Here is a 22,991-nt window from a genome sequence, read left to right as displayed (position 1 = left end):
TCTCAACCCTGCCTTACATGCCAACTCGAACAAATCCCTGCTTCTCTCAAGCTGTTAGTGGTGGGTAATTTAAAATGTAGGAAAGATTTACCTGACATCAGAAAAATAGGCAATCAACTTCATCATACCACATAAATATAACTAATACTACTGGAACTTTTCTTATGTTATGTTGTATAAGTCCGAGTCAGCAAAACGTAAGATTTACATGTGATCATTTATTTAACCTGTGTAGCATTTACCTTTGTTAATGATAAACGATTTCTTGATCTTCACCTCTCACACAGTGGTTTTAATGGCCGGGATCAAATGGATCATAAATGCATAAAATTCTGGTTTCTGTTTATATCCTTGTTGGGAAAGTGTTTAGATACCAAGACATTGATGTTTTCCTTTGGACTTCTATACAGGTTTTGCGGACAAGTGATCACTAGCCGCGTGCCAGACATTTCAGACACGTGACAATCATGGCACAAGTGCAGGATCAAGTGAAAAAATCCTTAGTTGCACAGACCCAGAGATCAGTCCATGACAATCAGCCATTTGGTGAACATCGGTCATGAGGGAAAAATGTGTAATCCCCAACAGATTACAGATAGTAGACTTTGTCTACTATGTCAAGCAAAATATGGAAGCCAGTATAATTTAACTTTCATCTACTTGTATAGAGTCGGCATGATCCCTGACAGTTTTACCAGGTACTAAAAGAAAGTACCGGAATGGAAAGTGGCTTATGTTTGTGGTATTCTCCAACTGTCTTTTTTTTTTAAATTAACATTTCTGAAAAGGGTGAAACTTATTTTTCATAAATGGAGGGCCATTTATATGGATACACCGTAATAACATGGGAATGGTTGGTGATATTAAAGTCCTGTTTGTGGCACATTAGTATATGTGAGGGGGCAAACTCCCCAAGATGGGTGGTGACCATGGTGGCCATTTAGAAGTCGGCCATCTTGGATACAACTTTTGTTTTTTCAATAGGAAGAGGGCCATGTGACACATCAAACTTATTGGTAATGTCACAAGAAAAACAATGGTGTGCTTGGTTTCAACGTAACTTTATTCTTTGTTATGTTATTACGGTGTATCCATATAAATGGCCCACCCTGTACATCTTATTCCCCCTGAGGTTTTGGTAGGTTTTCTCCCGCTTCCTGTTTTTTCTGTCACCCTAAAGTGCTCACAGCTGTGGTGACATAACGGTGATTTCCAAATTCTAAACTCGTCGATGCTGAATCACTTTAAATGACATTAAAGTGACTCAGCAATAGACATTCAATAGGCATTTTATTTATTTCTATGTATATTTTTTTTTTTTTACATAGCATGGCATTTGGAATTTTGCTTGGTTTGCTGCTTTTTAAGGTGTATTTTTTATTTCTTTACTTTATATAATTTTCACCCTATTGACCTACTTTGTTATGTCATTCTCTAGATCATTGAGACACTTTAGGCTATGATTTAATTTTTTTATAGCTTCTGTTTGATATTTCGGCTGCTGTAACACAAATGTATTACATTTGGGTTAAATAAAGTTATTTTATATTATTTAAATTGTCTTTTTTTCAGAAAATCTCTTCAAGTCACAAGTTTTATAATGAAAGTGCAGGTAAATGACCTTTGAAACAAACACACACCCACCCCTCAGGGTCACCAATAAAGTTCAAAGCCCTGCCCTTGTCAAGTGAAAAATGATGTAAACAAAAATCTCAAGTGCAAATTTTAACAGCAGTGCTGCTTACCCAGGAACTCATATGTCACAATAAAGCAATAACAGGACCTCACCATTGTAGGACACAGAGAGAGAGAGTAGTGCCCTCCTCCCTACTTCTCTTATCACGCCTTTCAGACATAAAACCGGGCTGAGCACATGTACTAAACCAACCTCTCTAGCTCTGCTAAGCACGCGTTTAGCTCTGCAGTCTGAGTCACTGCAGTTTCCTGGTAAGCCTGCTGTCTGATATCTGTCCGTAGCTGTTTTCATTGGCGCTTTCCGACTAAAGCAGGTGAGAGATAGTGTCTTTGTTTTGAGTTTTGGTTGCCACGTGTATCTTTTTCTCTATTTTTAAAATCTAAAATCAGCTCTCGCTGAGATGGAAGAGTCTAGAACATGTTTTTATTAACGTGGTATGAAGCAGACATTAAGATTAAACGGTGTTGCTTCTGAGTATATCAGATTAGACTAGAGATGCCCGATAATCAGCACTGCAGGAAGCGTCTACTGCAGAGGCCGGATGCCACAAGCAATTTACATATGAACTTTTGACCTTTACGGTATTTTCAACAAACCAAGCTTCAGTTTACACATCTTGTGAACTTGTAAGCTTGGGTAATGATTCTTAAAAAACCGAATCCAGTAACAATAATGTAAAAATGTAAATGGTTTTAGAAAAGTTGACATTCCAGATTCCAGAAATATTCCAAACATTAATTGGGAAAATGACAGGAAACCACCCGCTTCATTCATTTACAGTTCTAGATAATTGTAGATAGTTGTTCTCGGGACTTATTGATGTTGGCTTAAAAGTCAAACAGTGTTTAGGAAAGAGATTTGGGCAAACACAATTAAAAGCCGTATACAGTGTTTTTTCTTTTTCAGTGGGTCTGACTCACTTAAAGAAATATCCGAACTTGGTGCTGGGTTTAAGAGTAAGTGAACTGTGTTGCTGCATGTGTTTTAAATTTCTTCAGTTATCTAAACATCTGGTCTTTGTTTTAGCTCTAACATATAGTAATAGTTGAAATACATACTTGATTTTAACTACATAGACATTAAAGCATAGACATTGTTCATATGGCTTTGCTTTGTTGTAGATTCCCAAAATTTAACAGAATACATTCTGAGACAGCAGCACTGAGGAGACGAGAGTAAATGACCTGTCTGCAGCTTTCATTTCAAGTTCAACTTTAGCAGCAATGAACGTAATATCATAAAGTCACACAAAAGTGCAGCAACAGGATTGTAATATGATTTTTTAAAATCTACTATTGTTAATGTTGATGTAGAATAGGCATTTTATATGGAAATCCAAAAAATAAGGATTTGTAACAAACCAAATTGCTTCAAATTTGGTTTTAAAAAATGACAAGATATGGTGATATTTGTTATGTAAAAACAAAACCGTTGCCTCAAGAGATGTAAAAGATTAGATTTTTATTAAGAAATGGTATTTACAGCAAAAATGTTCTTCAGTGTTGGGCATACAGGTGGAGACAACTGAAGGATGTCAGACAACGAAGATACGATCGAAATGGGGATAAACGGAGCCCCTAAAGGGTCCCGTTCAAGACAACAGTTGCACGGAGCAACAGTCAGTTTCCACAATATTCACTACAAGGTGAAACAGGGAGGTGGATGTTTTTGCCGAAAGAAGGCCACGACCAAAGACATCCTCATCGACCTCAAGTGAGTAGACTGGTGCATTTAAACTTCGAGGACAACAGACGTTTTATTTTTAAGCTAACAAACAACAGGCTACTTGTCATTTTAAACACACTTCTAAAAAATGAGGGCAAAGCTTAGCTGCAATATCTCATCTTCATGCAGCCTAAAAGTACAACATTAGATTAAGCGGTCAAAAGTTTGGCTGTACTTCACAGCAAAATATGCAAACTCAGCAGCCTGCAACAAGTGCTTTAAGCTGATACTGTGCAAAGAAGGTAATTCCTCGAATCTGATGAAACACCCGGCGACACATAGCGGGGTATTTTTAAAGCCGAGAAATGCACCTTACCTACTGCGGGTGTGGTGCCTGTTATCGGACCCGGAGTTAGCAACATCCCCCAAGAACCCGAAGAGCAGAGTCCTGGCCCCTAGCCCTGCCAGTGTAGCAGAAATGATGAGGATGATGATGGCAGCAGCAGCCGTTCTTCTCTGCGTGAGTAGCTTAATGTTGTTCGTGTGTAATTTACGTTGAGTAGGCTAACCACGTTATTACATTAATGCATGTAAGGTGAACTAGCAAACACCATCGTGGATACATTACATGCGGCTGTCTTCTTGTTTGATGGCAGATACTCCCTTCACCCTGGCCAAGAAGGCTAAAATGACCAAAGAAAAATTGGAAAACAGCTAAACATGAGAGGTTTTTGGACAAAGTTTGTGTTATCCATTGTTTAAGCACCGGTTCGAGCACCGGCACGGTTGCAAAAGTACCGGTTTGGCACTGGTATCAGATAAAACCTAAACGATACCCATCCCTAAATGTAACAAAGGCAAATGAAGTCTGGGATTTTGATTTTTCCATGTATATCCCACAAATGGCTAATTATCTATTGGTTTTCAGAACTTTAAGCTTAATTTTGAAAGTTGTGTGGCTGAGGAATGTTTTAATAAAAGGGACGTTGTTCACACATTCATCTTAAAAAAATATTCATCTTGTTTACTGAGGACCTTTGAACACTCACAGGTGTGTTTTTCCCAAATTCTGGTTAATGGTATAACTTGGTTATGAATTGTCCTTGTGTGATGCTCAGTGGGCTATGATGTTACAACATCAGTGAAAGGCTATTGTTTCATCACGGTAAAGGCAAACAAACAAAAATTCCTAGAATACAGACTTCTTTTTTTAGAAAGATTCAGAGGGACGTCCAGTGGATGTTCATAAAAGACACTGTGCAGGTGATGAGGACACATCATTAATGTTCGCAGAATTTTAGTTTCGGTGCAGGCAATGTTTTTTTTTTTTTTAAAGCTGAACAAAGAAGCCCAAGTGAAAGATGCCGCTTACCTTCCTTTTTTCAAAATTGTGAGACAACAAATTTCGTAACTTTCCAATCCTGTGTAGTTATTCAGCCATCATAAAAAAAATTAACAATGTACTTTAATTAATTTCTAAGTTCACTGCAGTTTTCACACTTTGCAAACCAATCCATTGGGTTCAGTTAGACGATTTTGCAGGCCCATGTTGGACCACGTCTCTACTAAAAGAAACATGCAGTCAGGTAATTTAAAGATGAGATAAGATCAGCTTGGGTAATGCATTATTGTTAGAGCACATGTAACCTTGTCTTACATCACACGCTCTAACAATCAGCAGACTAACATACAGCATGAATAAAAATCGGCAAAATGAGCACGCCCTTTACCCAAGGATATACTACGCAGTCACGTGGTATATATGTGTAGAGGGTGGAAATGCTCAGGTTTTGTCAGGACTTGTGATAATGAAACAGCTTCAAGGAAAAACTGTGGATTTACAACTTGACTAACAGCCTTTTAAGTCATATCTTGTCACCTCACTGTTTCTGTAGTGATGCACTTTGCCTCTTAAAGTTTACCAACCAAACTGCAATAAGCTGGCTTGGATTTACTTTGTCTTACAAGAAATTCCTGTGATGCTACAATGCAAGGCATGCTTTAGCCCTCAGGTGACTGTAAGCATGAGCCCATACTGTGGTAAACTGGTAATGCACAGTCTGCATGTGCAGCTACTGTGTGTTTATTTGTCTACGTGCTGCCAGGAGCCCACCTGGGATGCAAACGTGACACGATCAAGGTTTGCTTGGTTCAAACACTCCCACATGTTGGGAGGCAAAGGAAGGAAGTTTGCTTTGTCGGGAGACTCAGGTTCCTAAGTTTGCCTCTGTGAAACACATACACATACTGTACATACAAAAGCCTGTGAGAAGACAATGACTCTGGGCTTAAACCAACAAACAGGCACGGGTACAGGATGCTGTACTGCCTCAGTTTGTTTGAAACTTTACTTGGCAAGAACGTTGAGGGTGTAAAGGTTACTGAATCAAAGATGCTAAGTATTAACACTTTATAACAGCCAGGATTAATAAATTTAAACTGACAGTTACTTTAGCACTGAAGCAATGATTAGTAAGAAAGTTCTCCAGGTTGTTGACAGTTAAGCTTCTTCAGGTCCTTAAAACAATGCCAGATGAGCCGTGCAGATGATGTTGGAGTTAAAGCTAATAAATGCCAAATAATGTAATAATAATAATTATAATAGTCAAATAATAGTTTCATTAATCTTCTGAGGTCTGAGTCTTTGAGTTTTTGAGAACAACTGAACTTCAGCGGTGTAAGGCCCTATTCACAAAACCTAGAGACCAGTTGCCTATTCCCCTGGTAACCTTTGGTCACTAGAAAAAAATGTTTATTCTCTGACCAATTGGTGAGTGGTTCCTGTCAGTCACTAGGTGAAATCTATCACAAATAGGTGCAGGGTTCTGACAGAAAACCACATCATGATTTGTATTCTAACAAACATTAATGTAGAAGAACTCCAAAAATAAATGAAAGTTGAATCAACGTTGCTGATATTTTCTCAGTGTCTGTTCAACTTTCATTTTGAAACCATTTTTTAGTCATAACTAGACACTGTGAAAATCCTGGCCGCCAAAAGTTATTCAACATTGAAATGTTTGTTAGCTTCGGTCGCTAACCATGCCACAGTCTCATGTTGACGATCGACAAAGATGTCACCTTGTTTGCAAATTGCGATTTGCTTATAGTGAAACTGTGAAAAGTGCAACCTGGAAAGACCATAATTGCTATTCACATTTTTTTTTTTTTTACAAATAGTTGGTTTTTTATCTTTGTAGGGTCAGGGTAAATGTAGGGTAATGGTAGAGTTAAATCTACTACACCAACACGTATCAAGCCATGGATTATACTCTGTTATAAAAAAGATCAATGTGTAAGTTATGAAAGCTTTAATGGGTCAAAGTGTAGCAGGTGTGTTTGTGTGCGTGTGTGCAGATTTTAATGACTTGTACCTGTGGGATTTTATTGGACATGTGTAATCATTGACAAAGTTGAAGGTCTGTGCTTTCGTTTAACCTGTTTGCATGAGAATAAGGGCTGTATCCTGCTGTGACAGCTCATACTGGAGCGCATTAAAACTGACTTTACCATCATTTATGATTGTGCATTTATAATCAGGCCAGAAACTGACCTGTCTGGGTGTAATGGAAGCTAAATTATCAGCAACGCCATTGTCACGTGGAGAATACACGCAAGGGATTCTGAATTGTGATAAGATGTGGAAAGGAAAACCTAATAAACAAAGGACGAGAGGAAGATATAGAAAGAAGGTAAAGTTAACAAAGCAGGATTTCATCCACCTTTTGTAGTGGAGTCACTTGGATGAGAGATAATAATATTTATAACATTTATAAAGCGCTTTTCGAGACCCTCAAAGCGCTTTTACAATTCCACTATTCATCCGCTCTCACATTCACACACTGGTGAGGCAGCTACAGTTGTAGCCACAGCTGCCCTGGGGCAGACTGACAGAAGCAAGGCTGCCATATCACGCCATCGGCCCCTCTGGCCATCACCAGTAGGCGACGTGTCATTGGATTGATTAGCTAACAAGTCACCTTCTTCTTCAAGCTAATCCATCCATTCACTGTATCCATTAGAGCAGCTCGGTAGAGCAGTGAACTTACTCTATCTGTCCATTTAATCTCAGACATACGTCAGTATGTGATAAAGAAGTGGAGTTTCAACAGTACGCCCTCAGTTTTCTTTTCATTACTAGAATGTTTTTTTTACCCTACACCTAGTGTGTAAAAAAATAAGTCATTTGCAAAGTAGATAGTGAAAGAAAAAAAAGCAAGAATTTTTTTTTGATCAATAAAAATTGATCAAATTACTCTGGTGTAGCATGAGATGCTGTGAGCGAGGTCCTTCACGATTTTGAAAAGACACCCATTGGGCCGTGAGTGAGGCAGAAAGTATGTTTGCATGGGACAGGATACTAATGCTAAAAAGCAGTGAGACTTTTTGTAAGTTAAACAAATAGACACAAGAATGCAGATTACATGTGAAGGACAAATATACTGTATTTAATTTTTCCCTTTACATTGCATTACATTTTTTGTTTTTGTTTTAATGTTCTTATGTGTTTTGAGTTACTAATGCTACGTTCACACTGCAGGCGAAAGCGTATCAAATCGGATTTATTTTTTTGATCCTATGCGACCCATATCCGATCATGGTATGACAGTGTGAACAGCACAAATCCAATATTTTCAAATCCGACCTGGGGCGCGGGCCACTTTGAGGGCTCACACTATAGCGTGTTTGCTGTCACATTTTATTTCTAGTGTGAACAAGCAGACAAAAAAATTGGATTTGATCAAAAAATTGGAATTAAGAGTGGCAAGTTTCTCATTTGCAGGAATCTAAACAACGCTGCAGAGTCATGTTTTCTGCTGAATGAATGACAGGACAGATTCTGAGCAGGAGGAAGTCACCTCCCTGTGTTTCTCAGACTCACTTAAATGACTGAGTGACTAAAAATGAATTTTACTTTTCCAAAACAGTAAATTGCTGACTAATGCCCTGGCAGACACTTGACAGTGTGCCCATGTGGTTTTGGGTTTCAGATGCATGTGGTAAATTTCAATCCCCTTCACTATACTATAGCGATACCAGCAAGAGCAAAAAAATAAACCTGCATTAGCCTGAAAGGCATGAAGGAGAGAAAGGCGACTATAAGACAGATACATATAAAACTGCTGTGTCATAGTTACAGCTTGAGATTTGCTTAGTGGCAGTTTAAAAAAAAAAAGAGGAAGTCTTCATCCCTGTACATGTCAGGGAAAATGCAGAATAAGAATCACAGTGTTACGAAACATCCTCAACCAAACGGCCACTAAAGTTGTAACTTTGCTGGAAAAAGCCATTTCAGTTCCTCAGAAATACAGCAGCATGACTTCTGTAGTATCACAAAAGTCACTCTAGAGAAAAGCAGAACTCAAACTGCTTCATCATTTCAGAAAAAAAAACCCTGTGAAAACTTCCACGGAAAAGTAACCCTGGAAGTTACTTTTTAGAGCCTAACCTGTCACTGGGGTCAGACAGGTGTTTTGCAAACCTTTTGAACTGTTTGTTTCATTGAAGGAATTCCAGTGCTTTCCGAAAACAGCGACTCTGAGCCTTAAAGTGATATTGGGGTCATTACTGTAATCCTAGGCTAAGCAGCACTGCGAAGATGAAGGTTGGTAGAGAGAAGAGAGGGTGAGTGAGTGGGATGGAGGTCTACGGAAAGTAAATATTTTATTGGGCGATTGGGTTCTTTTTTTATTGTTTTGTTTTTACTGTTTGCTGTGTTCTTTTTCCTCTTATTTCCCTGGGATTTAGCTGTGGCATACTGCCTGGGATGACTATAATGACCCTGATATCACTGAGGAGCACAGAGTTTTTGCTTTCAGGAGTTTTTGGTTGCCCCAATTCAGAAGAAGATTTTATTATTCCTACACAGTAAAAAATAAGATCAACATTAAATCTTTATTAGTGATCCATTAAACTTTAGGAATGCAAATTTTCAAGAGCTGTATGCTTCATGCAAATGAAGCTTATTATTTTTATTGCTGATTAATTTCACAGTTACCACAGTGACTTCATTCAACCAAGAGTTCAAATTTAAAAAATAGCGAAAAATAAACAGAATAAAGAAAAAAACTGGAAATTTTAAAATTTAAGAAGCTGAAACCCTTGAATGTGTCCAAACGTTTCCCGGCTGCTGTTTATGAAATGAATTATTAAAACATTACAGATTCACCGCTGATAATATTTTTGTCGCTCTCTCCCTCAGTGGGATCATGAAGCCAGGTCTCAACGCCATTATGGGAGCGACAGGAAGCGGGAAGTCATCGTGAGTGCTGCAAATGTGTTTGTGCAGGGAGAAATCAGGATTGAATGTTTTCCATTCATGTTTAGCAAAAATCTGAAGAAAACGTCTTTGTTTGTTAAGAGATGAACAACTGGTGGTCGATGCATCAGTGTAGAGGAAGTATTGTACACATTAACTGCTGGAAACCTAAATGTTTGTGTCTTTGCTGTACACAGAAAGATAAGGTCTTCTTCTATCCAGTACAGTTTGAATATATAAACAATTTTCCTGCCACATGGAAAAGACATTACAGGAAATAAAACAAGAATGTTTTGCTATTTTTCTGTTCAAACTTCCCGTCTATATTTGTGCCAGCTGATTAGCAAAGACTGCCTATTCTTGCCTTTGCTAATTCAGATGGTGTGTAACAGGAAAGCAACCATCCTTATAGATGGTGTGAGCTGATGTCTGCATAAAGCCTCCTGACTGGGACTCAATTTGTGATTGAATGTTGCCTTTTTGTTTTAGGTTTCTTGATGTTCTGGCAGCTAGAAAGGACCCTGCAGGTCTGTCAGGAGAGGTCCTGATTGACGGAGCCCCTCAGCCCCCAAACTTTAAGTGTCTGTCTGGCTATGTGGTTCAGGTGGGTGAAGCAGGCAGGAAGTTCGACAGGATTTAGCAGAGTTCCTGGACAGGGCAGGAAGAGATTTCCTGCAACAATAAAACTGGCTTCTTAGGCCAAGTCTGTTTGAGTTGCATAAAGTTAATTGTTTTAGAAATACTGAGGTCATAAGTCACATCTGTGGAAATTAAACTGAGTTAAAAAGATGTCCTTGAAGCAAAAATGCATCTGGCAGCAGTAAATGTTTGGTCACTTTTAATGTGTTAGATTTTTTTTCTAAACAGTAGCTTCCTGTCTGCAGGATGATGTGGTGATGGGGACTCTGACGGTCAGAGAAAACTTCACCTTCTCTGCAGCCCTGCGTCTCCCATCAAGCATCAGCCATGAAGAGAAGAAGCAGAAAGTTGACAGACTGATCAAGGAGCTTGGACTGGGCCGAGTGGCCGACTCCAAGGTGAGAAGAAAGAAACTTCAATAAAAAAAATAAAACATTTAGTCAAGAAGTGGTACAAAAGAATAATAGAATACATAAAAAATGACTCTAAAATATAAGAAGGATGAAAGTATCCAAAAGATTAAATAGCGCAAAGAAATGAGAAAAAAAACAAAACAAAGACGCATGAGAAGAACTGGAAGACAGATTGAAAAAGTCTGATTGTAGTGTGTTTGTGCAGGTGGGCACTCAGCTGATTCGTGGGATTTCTGGTGGCGAGAGGAAGAGGACAAACATTGGGATGGAGCTGATTATTAACCCGCCTGTCCTCTTCCTGGATGAACCCACCACAGGCCTCGACGCCAGCACGGCCAACTCTGTGCTGCTGCTGCTCAAGAGGTGAAAACGCACATATTTTTAGTGCTGATGCCATGAAGATGCCCATCTATATCATGCGGCCACACCTTGAACGTTAACACTGAGTCTGAAGTTATGTCCTTAAATCTATGAAGTAACTGGGCAAGCTAGCTCACAAACATCACTACTGTAAATAGTGATGATTTTGCAGGATACTGATTTTTAAAAATGGCCATTTTTCCAGATCTGCATCAGGAGTTTGGATGAACTGGGCGATGTTATCTATAACTGTATTTTCCAATGTAAAATGTTTTATTAGGGATTAAGTAAGAAGCAAGAAGGACTGATGTAATCATTACATAGCTGAATTCTGGTTCAATTAGACAACATTCGCTGGGTGAAACATGGAGTCTGTGTTTTTCTGGAGACTGTTAGCTAGCGCTGATTACTGTTTATTCTAGGAGCAGAGCAGAAGCAACTAGAAAAAGCATTTCCTAGCAAAAATGAAAACTGAAAATTTGAAGATTTTGCCTGAAATGCTTAAAAATGTTAAAAATCTTCAAACCTTAACTTGTTGAATGAGCTTAATTGCATTAGGTTTTCAATTAGGTTGCCAGGTTGCCATCCTAAGTGTAAAAAACAACAGTACCAAAACTGAAAATGCTCTAGATAAAACCAAAAGTACAGTGAAAGGTTAGGGTAACCCTAACCAAAAACATGAGTGAGAGGACCAAAGGCTGACCTAACATGGAAAGAAAGGCAGGCCAAAGGTAACTTCAGTTAGCAAATTGTCAATGTAGGGTGAAAGCCACAAGCTGCAGCCCTCTGCATCATATGTAGTAGTAATAGTAGTATCACTAAATGAATAACTATAATAAATGAAAAAAAAAATCCATTGAATAAGTTTAACCTAAATAACAGTTTTTTACTGTTATTCCAGGATGGCAAACAATGGTCGTACCATAATCCTCTCCATCCACCAGCCTCGATACACCATCTACCGCCTCTTCGACAGCCTCACCCTGCTAGTCAACGGTCATCAGGTCCCCTTTAAATACTGCTTATTGAAAGACTTAAACATTTTCACTGAGCTAACTTCAAGCTACCTGTGGAGGAAACTGTGACTTACATGTTAATTCTTCTTCTCTCTGTTGTAAAACATGTCAGGTTTATCACGGCCCAGCACGGAGTGCACTGGAGTACTTCTCTGACATTGGTAAGCACGCCTGATTAACTTTAACCCAACAAGATGCAACACGACAGAAAGGCAATGTTTGTGACTATGTTTTAAAACTGTTTCCTAGGATACATCTGTGAGCCCCACAACAACCCTGCTGACTTCTTCCTGGATGTCATCAACGGAGACTCGACCGCCGTCGCCCTCAACAGTGGGAAAACAGAAGGTGTGTAAGTTTGTTCTGGACAAAAAGACAGCAGTGGGGAAAAAAGATCCTCTGAGGTGTAAGCCATCGTGGTTATAACCTGACCTTGTTTGGAAAATCTCTTAATAATAATAATAATAATAATAATAACTAGAAACATTTGCATTTCCTGCAAAAATGCTGTGTGAATGCCTTGTAGTGGAATCGGAAAACAGCAGAAGAAGGAGAACAATCTTCTGAAAAGAGCTGAAGAAGCTAAAAATTGTGCTGAAAACAGCTAAAAAATCTGGAATTTGTGCTGAAAAGAGGTGAAAGACAAAAATTGTGCTAAAAAGGGGTGAAGAAGCTGAAATTTGTACTGAAAAGATGTGAAAAAGTTAAACTATCACCTGAAAGGAAATGTTGCTACAAGCTGGGCTTGAACCCAGGCCGCCTTGTCGCAAGGCAGTTAATCATCTTGCTGAGCCAAACCAGTTCTCAGTATACTGAGACGATATGGAGAAACTGAATAATCTGCTTAAATGAGCAGAAGAGGCTGTAATTTGTGATGAAAAGAGGTGAAAAAGCTTTTTCTGCTGAAAAGCTGCGAATCAGCAGAATTTCTGCTGAAAACAGCCAAAGAAACCGGAAACGTGGCTGAAAAGGGCTGAAACAACTCAAAATTCTGCTGAAAAGTGGTGAAGAAGTTGAAATTTGTGTTGAAAAAAATTAAAAATGTTTAACCATTAATCGAAAAAAATGTTGCCATAAGCAGGATTTGAACCCGGGCCTGCTGCTCTGAGAACGGCTGCTCATCTCACTGAGCTAAAACACAGCTACCCCGGCAAGCAAAATCAGTGACCACACTAATAATGTGGTCCCATTCAGCAAAATGGGCCTAAAATGGCATAAAAACCTTAATATCTCAAAAAGTATAGACGTTATGAGCACCGAAGCCGGCATTAGCAGAAACAGCAGAATAGTTTAAAATTTGAACAATGAAAATTGCACAAAAACTGTGGAAGTAGTTTCATGGCGAAGAACCACGGAGCAACTAGAATAAAGTATAAAGAATAAAAAGAAACAGGCATTCACACAATAATAACAACCATCACATGCAGTTTTTGCAGTTGAGTGTGGACAAATTGGGGGGAAAAAATTCAGAGAAAGAAGCTTTTAGAAGTTGTGTCAAGTCTTCCCTTTTCATCTCATCAAACACCATCCAGTATCAGTAAACAGCTGTTCTACACTAACGCTGATACCCAGTTGCTGCACCATCATTTTATGTTAAAACACCAAATGGACACATTTCTGTATCACTGTGTCCAGTGTCCAACTCGGCCACTATCAGCTCACAGTGGGAGCTATAACTTTGCCCTCTATAATATTCGTAGGGCTTTCCGCTGTTAGTTTTTTGAGAATTCATCCTGTGAAACTTTAGTTGGTTCAAACATAAAATCATTAAAGTCTGAACAATAACTTTTGTTCAGCAGACTGCGTTTAACTCACGATATCAGCTGCATCATAGTCATGATGATTAGGTTACAGAAGAGAAACAACAACATCCATAGAAGACAAATATTCCTGAAACTTTTTGAGCACTGAGAAATTTACACTTCTTTCATGTGGAAACCAAAACATACGTTTTAACCAGCTGTCCAGCATACAGTGGTTTGGTGAAAGTGGTTGACTTTATTCCCTTTTTTGTTCTCCAAAAAGGTATTACTAATGACTCAAAATACTTACAGAAATGTTTACTATAACTAAAAGTACATTGATTTTAAAAGGTTATGAACTCAAATTATGGACAAGCTGCTAGCAGGATGAAGGTGCCCTCTTCTGTCCTACATACATTTTTAGATTCACTGGTCAACCAGGTGTGAAAGTGCTGCAGAAAGATGTGCAAAATCAAAATTCCCTCAAGTGAACCTGTAACACATGCTGCATTCAGGCACTGTAGGACACATGACATTATTTAGACTTGATTTGACATTAGTTTGAATTTGTTTGGGTTAAAATATTTAGTTCTAATTGTAATTGTAAAGCGATTTATCCTGATTCTGTGACATATGCCAGTGATTATATGATTAGAAGTAATAATATAAAACCCTATTTTTTGTAGACCTGACAAGATCTCTCTTTGTCCAGATCCAGATCAAGAGCTGGATTCAGAATCGATGTCGAAGTCCCGAAGAGGGATTGGGGAGAAACTGGTGGAGGAGTACAGAAACTGTCAACACTTCAAAGAGACCAAAGCAGAGCTGGGTGGGTACCAAAAGAAGGCTTCAGTATTTATTGATTTTTAATGTTTGTATCTGAAACTGTTACAAAAATATGTTGGGTGACGATAAACAAAGCTAGATGGCTACAAAAAAGAGGTATAGTGAGTACAAATTGGTCAAAAATTCTCCAAATAATTGAATCCCAATGTAAATGAACCACAAAGAGATAACGAATGACTACATTGTCTCAAATTGATGTTGTCTTTATTTTGGTTTTACTTTGAAACTTTGCTGTCCTGTCTTCACAGGACATGTTAATGACTTTAAATGTGAACAAAACACATTAGTTCATACAGACATGAGCATTTGTTTAAATGTAAATTAATTCAAACCGTTGCCACCTTCTGTCTGTCTCAGAGAGGATCGTCCAGGGAAAGAAGGTGGTCACTACTACTCCCTTCAGAACCATCACCTACACCACTGGCTTCTTCACGCAGTTCAGATGGGTTCTCAAGAGGACATTTCGCAACCTCATACTCAACCCACAGACCTCCATCGCCCAGGTAAGTCTGTGTAAAGTTCACTTTATTTATTCACTTATTTAAAACAAGAACTGTCCAGTTTGGAGAATGTGTATCTTTACTGTCTAAGAGGGAATTTATTCAGTTCATTGGATTTTGCAGGTATTTATTTACTTATAAGGTAACACAAAGTAACACAAGGGAGGACAACCAGTACAACATGAACAAATACAAACATTAACTGAGGGATGCCAGGGAACACAACTGAACAAGACAAACAAGACAGGATGAAAAACTGAGCACAAGGCATGTGAGACGAACGACTATGACAAAAAAATTAAGTAAAACCAACAGATGGAAATATGACAAAACACGGGGAACACAGGGGAAGGCTGGTAACTGAAACCTGAAATTAGATATAAAAAACTCAAGATCAATCCCAGATAACCATGATATTAAGAACAAATGGTAAAATACATATTATCACTACAAGAGAAAGTCTTTATACTTGAGTATAAAATAAACAATTCAAAAAGTCCAAACATTAGACGCTTCCAGGGCAAGGCAAGATTTAGCTATAGGATAGATGGCCACACATTTGACACTACAGTACTTTGGTATGGCTGTCAGTCCTGTGGCTGTGAAAAGAAAAAGCAGCCCTCAGTTGTCTTTTTCAATTCACTTTTACTTTTATAGTGTCAAATCACCTAGAATAATGCAGAGACATCAATTCATCACCCCTCTACCACATCACTGCACAGTCTGGGACTGACACTGTTGTGAATACTGTGGCATTGTGTTAATGCATATCTGACGTCTCCAGAACAGACAACATATCTAACAAGACTTCTAATCAAGTGCATTTGATTAGCAGCTTGTGGGTGATGTTTGTCCTCTTAGTCCTACGGAAGCAGTAAGGGGGCACTTAGTCTTTTACATGACTACATATTTATCTGAAAGTTTTCTTTTTTTCTCTTCACTGTTATTTTGCCTGCTGTTGAATTTACTCTGGGCTTTTCTGTGGTCACTGCATCACCGCTCATCTCTTCCTGTGTGCACGTGTCATCAGTCAGTGGGAGTTTAGCAGGAGCAGCACCTGGTGTCAATAACTGAAACTGCATCATCAGATCATTTTAAGGGGTTTGGGAAACACACTACCTCCCTGCCTCAAACTCAAGGAATAATGAACTTGCATTGATAACTGTGATAAGTGGTTATAAGTCTCTTTTTAAAAAAAAATCTGTTTAGGTAGCAGTGGCAACCTTCCTCGCTCTGGTTGTCGGAGCCCTTTTCTTCAATGTCCAGAATGATTCGAGTGGGATTCAGAACAGGTATTTACTGTAGTACTTTTGTCTTTGTCACATTTGAAAGACAAATGATAAAGATGAACCTGGGATGTGAGATTATTGATGGTGTGGTTGTGTGTCCAGGACTGGTGCGCTGTTCTTCGTCATCATGAATCAGTGTTTCGCCTCCCTGTCGGCTGCTGAACTCTTCATCGTAGAGAGGAAAATCTTCATGTGGGTCTCACACTCAAGGAACTTTTTTAATTCACTTTGGGGTGAAAGGTTTTCATTATATGAGGGTAAAATTCACTCATTCATTCATGTTGAGGAGTTTGCATCTTTGCTTTCTTTAAAGATGTGTTCATGAAGTGAAATTGTTGGGACTTGCTTATCATCCAGGGACCCGAGTCGGTATTCTTTGCAGGAAATGCACATCTTTACTTTCTTTTTTAGTCAGATCAATATGTTCTCCTCTCATTGCCTTCTTCTTTCACAAAATGTAATATTTTAGGTTTAGCCAAAAAAAAAGAGAAATCGTAATACACACATTCTTGCAGTGCCCTTTTATATCATAATGACAACTATCATCTACTTATTAAAAACACATTATATTTAATGTTTTTTTTTCAATTAATAAGGATCAGTAGGATTATTAAGAAGCATTTTAAAAATGGAAAGTTTATGCATTTCCAATCATTTTGTTTTTTTGACATTTTACATTTTTATGCTGATTTTCTTTCTTGCTAATTCAGATTAAATGCTTCTGACAACTTTATTAGCTAAAGGTCTGCAGCAATGGCACTCACCTCTATTTATCATTATGTTTTCACAGATGCCGTTTTTAACACAACGTTTCCTGTATGTCTTCCTCTCTCTCTGCAGTCATGAGTATATCAGCGGTTACTACAGGGTATCGGTCTACTTCCTGTGTAAGATCCTGTCTGACATCATCACGCTGAGGACCATTCCCGCTATCGTCTTCACCTGTGTGGCATACTTCATGGTTGGTAGGTGGAAGACAAGCTGTGCTATCCTGGTGTTTATTCTTTAATTGTATGCAGAGTAGAGCAGATGTGATTGGTAAACCGATGTGTCAGTGTTTCTAATGGTCTGTGTTATGAATGTTGATCTTGATCTGTTTATCCTTTGCATATGTGAAGGAAAAACTGTTAGACTCTGAGATTTTTATATCACAGAAATCAAGGCAAAAAAACATATAAAGACAAGGTTGTTTTACACATCAGAGGTTTGTTAGGATTTGTATCATGTGCCGTTTGTGCATCTTTGTTACTATTTATAACCCTGGCACTCTGATTTGTGATTTCGTCTGTGTATGTACAGGTCTGAAGCCGACAGCTGGGGCTGCCTTCTTCTTCATGCTCACCGTCGCTCTGTGTTCCTACACCGCCGCCTCCATGGCTTTCGCCATCTCAGCTGACCAGACAGTGGTGGCCATCGCTAACATCTTTATGACGATCTCCTGCCTCTTCATGATGGTGATGCACACACATCAGCATACACCTGTCCAAACATTAGTGCATACACACCCAGAGCCTCCACATATGAAGATGGCTGCAGCTTCTGGCTCTGAAAAGATAAGCCAATGTGAAGGTCTCCTAGACCTGCATTTTTTTCTAATGGACAGCAGGGGGCGACGACTCTGTCTGATTGTACAGAAGGTTATGGAAAAGTGACCCTACTTTTGACTTGATTCATGACCCGATAGGTTTGTTTATTGTTTCATGTGAGTCACAAGTGTCCTTCGGCTTCACAGGCTGACTAGCAACATACTTGTTTATTTTTTATTTAAGCTTTATTTGACCCGAAAGTCCCTTTAAATAAAAAAACAAAACAAAAAACCCCAACTCTTTTTACAGCAGGCAAGGAAGAGCGGGCAAAGAAGGCACACTATTACAAAATTACAAATGTAACATAAAATCAAATACAAAATGAATACACACAACTCCATAAGACTCCAAAAGTAAAGAGGAAAGCATAAAAGTGGTCAGCTCAAGGCTTTACTAATCAGTTGAAGACATAATAAATGAATCACGTATTAAATAATAATGGCTTAGTCAATAAGTCCATCAAAAAGTGCAGAATGCAAACTGTGTTTATAACACAGGTAATGGTAATCTCCATCAAAATCCTGCAAACACTCACAAAACCATGATGGGACTGTGCTTGCAAGCATGCACCAGGGTATATTTTCCCTTTTCTGGTTCCACCTTAACATCAGGCTGAGATTCTGACACACGTTTACAGCAAACTGAATTAAAGCAAATCTCATAATGTTCAGTTATTTGATTATAAAAATATGAATTTACATCAATTTATGAGGAACTTGCTTAGAAAAAACTGACAGTGAGAAGTTAAATATCAGCTTGAGAGAAGTTATAACTAACACCTTTAATCTTCATGATGGTCAGACAGGTAATGCTAATGTTATTGAAGTTAGACAGAATTTCATAAAGGAATGTATTCCTGTGACATGTAAGACTGACTTAGTTTTATTTCTGGCAAAGGTAAAAGTCTGGGAGCAAGAAAAGAACAGCTATAAAAACACAAATCAATATTTCAACAAATTTTATGAAAGGTCAACAAGTTCAAGGCCTATGTGCTCTGTTTGATCTGTAAAAGGCTGAGAGATCAATACCATGGTTTTGAAATTGGTACTCATCAGGGAAGCGAAAAACCTCTGTAGATGTGGGATCTTCTATGCATACAGGCAGAAAGAAATGAAAACTCAAGGCTAAACCTGAAGTTACCACACAAAGCCTCGCCACTCGCCTCATCTGCTATGTTTCCTTTTCTCCAGATCTTTGCAGGACTGGTAGTGAACATCCCCTCCATCGCCAGCTGGCTCGCGTGGTTAAAGTACTTAAGTATACCCAGATATGGCTTCAGTGTAAGTACAAACACTGGCAATTACATCTATTTTTAACAGTTTTATTATATCTGCAGCAATTTTATAATCACTTAGAAATCTTCCCTTCCCTTAAGTTAGGCCTGTAACCGACTAAACTGTTAAACTTACTTTAGTTACTTACACCATATTTGAGCTCAGTTGGGCTACACCATGATACACAACATTGCAACATTGTTTTATTAACTAATCATACTTTTTATTCTATTTTATAATGTTTCTCTCTTTTTAGGATCTTTTATCTGGCCGTCTTTATTTACATAAAGTTTTACTGCTTATTTATTTTTTTCCCTGTTGGTTCTTCTCCTGTGGTGCTTACAAGCTATTTTTTTTCTCTTTGACATTTTGTATATTACTTTCAAAATGCATCATTGCTTTTAGTTTGTATTGCATTTGGCTCTACCTTTCCTAAAACAACCCCAAAGAGGATTTGTGTCTCCAGCTGAAAGGGCGCTATATAGATAAAGTTTGATTGATTGATGTGCTGATTATCAGTTATAAGGTAAGATCAGCTTTTAGAAAAAAACCATGCTAGTATATGAAGGCATTTGCAAAGATTTAGAAAACCTTTTAACTTGCTGTAGATTTTCACTCCTGTGCAATAATGCTAGCATCACCTTACCTGGAAGAACATTTTGTTTTAAAAAAAGCAGTTCTTCAGTAGTTTTTACATTTTACACATGCATACTGTGAGCAGGGTTGGTACTCTGGGTTTAAAAGAACTTTTTCTTCAGATGAAACTCTTGTTGAGTGATGTTTGTTGATTTGTCTGTGAATCTCTCCAGGCTCTGCAGGCTAATGAGTTCACCGGGCTGACATTCTGTGAGAAAATGAATACCACTCTCAACCAACAATAGTAAGCAGCACTGAGACACATGCAAGTTAACATGAAGTGATGAGGTTCACTGGGGATTCCTAAATGAGATAGAAACAGGCTCATCTGTGAGCACAAAGCCCATAACTACCAAAATAATGCAAAATGTTTAAAAAACAAATTTGTGCTGCAATCAAAATTCAAAATATAAATTTAGAGAATGGGATTAAAAAGGGATTAAAGTTATTAACACAACAGATTCATCTAAAATTAAGCCTTAACACAATTCAAGTCCCTTAGAGATGTTGTTTAAATAGATACTAGGCAAAAACAGCTTTTGTATCAGGCTGTAAACATGTTTATTTCTGCAATGAAGTTGGACATTTTTACATCAGTCTGTGGGGACTGACTCGTTTATAAAGCCAGTCTCAAGTGGTCATTAGAGGAACTGCAGTTCTGGTGTACCATGAGCAAATTTCTTCTGTAAAGTTGGGAGTCTCTGGGGAATGACTCACCTCTAGTGATATCAGAGCAACTGCAGCTTTTGGTATCTCAGCATATCTCACATATCTCAGCATTTATTTTGTTTTTGAGGAACTTTTGTGCTCTGTTTCCAGCTGTTACTCTGGGGAGAAGATTCTGGAGGAGCAGGGCGTCGAATACTCCCTCTGGGGAATGTGGCAGAACCACTTGGCCTTGTTTATCATGATGATCTGCTTCCTCATCATAACTTACCTGAAACTGCGCTTCATCAAGAAGTTCACCTAAACTCCTGACTGTTGGTCGTGGATGTTTTTGTGTTATTTGTTCTTCTCAAGTTCAGGTCTAGTTTTCACGTCATTTATTCAGGTTATTCAGTTTATAAATACAGATCTATAATATTGATTTTTTTTCCTTTCTTTTTTTCTTTTTGTAAATTTTTTATAAAGATTGTTATAAAAACTGATTGTTTGATCACCCCTTACTAACAATGCCTCATCAGCTGTATCATAATTTTTGCACTTTAAAGTTCAGCATCACAAATACAAGAATTTCAGATTTATAAACGTTGAATTTATATTACGTGTCTGTTTTGCTCATTTTTAAATTTTCATGATCGTTTTAGGACATACAGTGTCAGCAGCAACATTTAGCTGTAAATGTTTGCCTGTAAAAAAAATCATACATGAGCTTTGAACCAATTCCTCCTACTGTACCTTCAAAGTTCTTATAATTCATTCTGATGGACTCATGAAAGGCTGAAACAAGTGATAAACCAGTCAGCTGTAGCAAAAACATTTCAGTCAAAACCCATTGATGGTGGTGCTGGGGGAACTAAGCAACAGGCAGGGACACGAGCCATTTTATTAGGTGCAGTCATACAGCTGCTCAGTTCAAGATTCTTCAAACTGAGCATCAGAATGGAAAGAAATAGGATTTAAGTGACATTGAAAGTGGTGTAGTTGTTTATGCCAGACGGACTGGTCTGATTATTTTAGGAACTGCTGATCTGGGATTTCCCCACGCAAGTATTTACAAGTCTTACTACGAATCCCCGCAAGGGACATGGGAGAAAAAAAATTACGATGAACTTTTGCGAGATCAAGAAAACCAACTCGGGATCTTGCAAAAGTTGAATCCCAACAATGGCGGCAGCTACTTGTAATATTACTCTTTCTGGGTCACAAAATAAACTTTTAAGATATTTTGAGGCGTGAATGTAGTTGTGTAAACGTCAAATATCTGCTCGGTTTGCAAGACATCACATATTTGCAAAAGTGCTCTGATGTTGTTGGAGATCTGACACCCACCATCTCGAAGCTAACGGGAGGTCGAGACCTACTACAGCCATGGAACACCGCTCTCCCGGCACATCGTGCCTCGACCTCCCGGTCGGCTTCGAGCTGGCGGCCTCCGAAGAATGCGGCTAAAACTTTTGCGAGATCCCGAGTTTGTTTTGCGAGATCTCTCAAAAGTCCGTCTTAATTTTATTTTTCTCCCATGTCCCTTGCGGGGCTCCGTATCTTACAGAGAATTGTCCAAAAACAGAGAAAATATCCAGACATCTTCTGATGACTGCTTCCAGTCACGCCATGTCACAAAGTTTAAATCATCTTAAATTGGTTTCTTGAACATGACAGTGAGTTCACTGTTCTCTACAGTCAGCAGATCTCAATTCAATAGAGCTCTGGTGGCATGTGGTGGAATGAGAGATTCAAATCCTGGAGGTGCAGCCGACTAATCTCCGGCATCTGTGCAATGCTATCATTATAATGTGGACCAAACAGCCCTGAGGAATGTTTCCAACACTTTATTGGATCTCTGCCATGAAAAAAGCGCGACTCAAAAAACAATCTGCCTTTTGTTTGCACGTGATGAGATAATGGGAGAGGATCATGAGGGTAGAGCACGTGTACACAAACCCAGAAACATCAAAGGGCTACAGTAGGTGTGTGCCGGTAAACAGACACTAGCTCCCATAGAAACCACTGCTATGTTTATGGTGTTGTGTGAAGTTGGGAAATCTCATTTAACATGAGTAACGGCAGTAATGACATATAGGTAGAGAACAGCTTTGTGTTGCTGTAGGAAAACCTCTGTGTGGTAAGTGGATGATTAACTGTTTCCATAAACCGTTTAATGAGCCCTTTAGCAAAACATCAAACCAACAGCTGAGATTATAAAGAGAAGCAAATTAGAGCAAATGATGGGGATTTTGTTCTCGAAGGAGTCTGATAGATTTGTGAATGTAAATAAGACAGGGGCATAGACAAACATTATCCTTCTTTATGGTGTGTGGAGATGTTTTATACGGAGCCCCGCAAGGGACATGGGAGAAAAATAAAATTAAGACGGATTTTTGCGAGATCTCGCAAAACAAACTTGGGA

General features: G+C 38.5%; 1 protein-coding gene across 1 annotated transcript; it reads left to right on the top strand.

The window, feature by feature from the left end:
• The first annotated feature begins 1,866 nt into the window (after positions 1–1,866).
• On the top strand, positions 1,867–21,182 carry LOC146713692 (broad substrate specificity ATP-binding cassette transporter ABCG2-like). The gene is made up of 18 exons (XM_085449940.1): positions 1,867–2,009; positions 3,197–3,409; positions 9,564–9,623; positions 10,110–10,224; positions 10,505–10,657; positions 10,878–11,035; positions 11,934–12,036; positions 12,161–12,209; positions 12,298–12,396; positions 14,503–14,619; positions 14,994–15,139; positions 16,346–16,428; positions 16,528–16,617; positions 17,266–17,390; positions 17,725–17,879; positions 19,202–19,291; positions 20,095–20,165; positions 20,741–21,182. The coding sequence occupies exons 2-18, from the start codon at positions 3,228–3,230 to the stop codon at positions 20,889–20,891; spliced, it is 1,947 nt and encodes a 648-aa protein (XP_085306066.1). The 5' UTR covers positions 1,867–2,009; positions 3,197–3,227; the 3' UTR covers positions 20,892–21,182.
• Positions 21,183–22,991: the final 1,809 nt, after the last annotated feature.

This window comes from Copadichromis virginalis, linkage group LG3 (assembly GCF_057382275.1).
Source record: "Copadichromis virginalis isolate Kocher_CV1m ecotype Utaka linkage group LG3, C_Virginalis_male_GT1.1, whole genome shotgun sequence".
In the NCBI taxonomy this organism is placed as follows: Eukaryota; Metazoa; Chordata; class Actinopteri; order Cichliformes; family Cichlidae; genus Copadichromis; species Copadichromis virginalis.
Note: the sequence above shows the minus strand (reverse complement) of the source record. Positions and strands in the feature narration are given on the sequence as shown.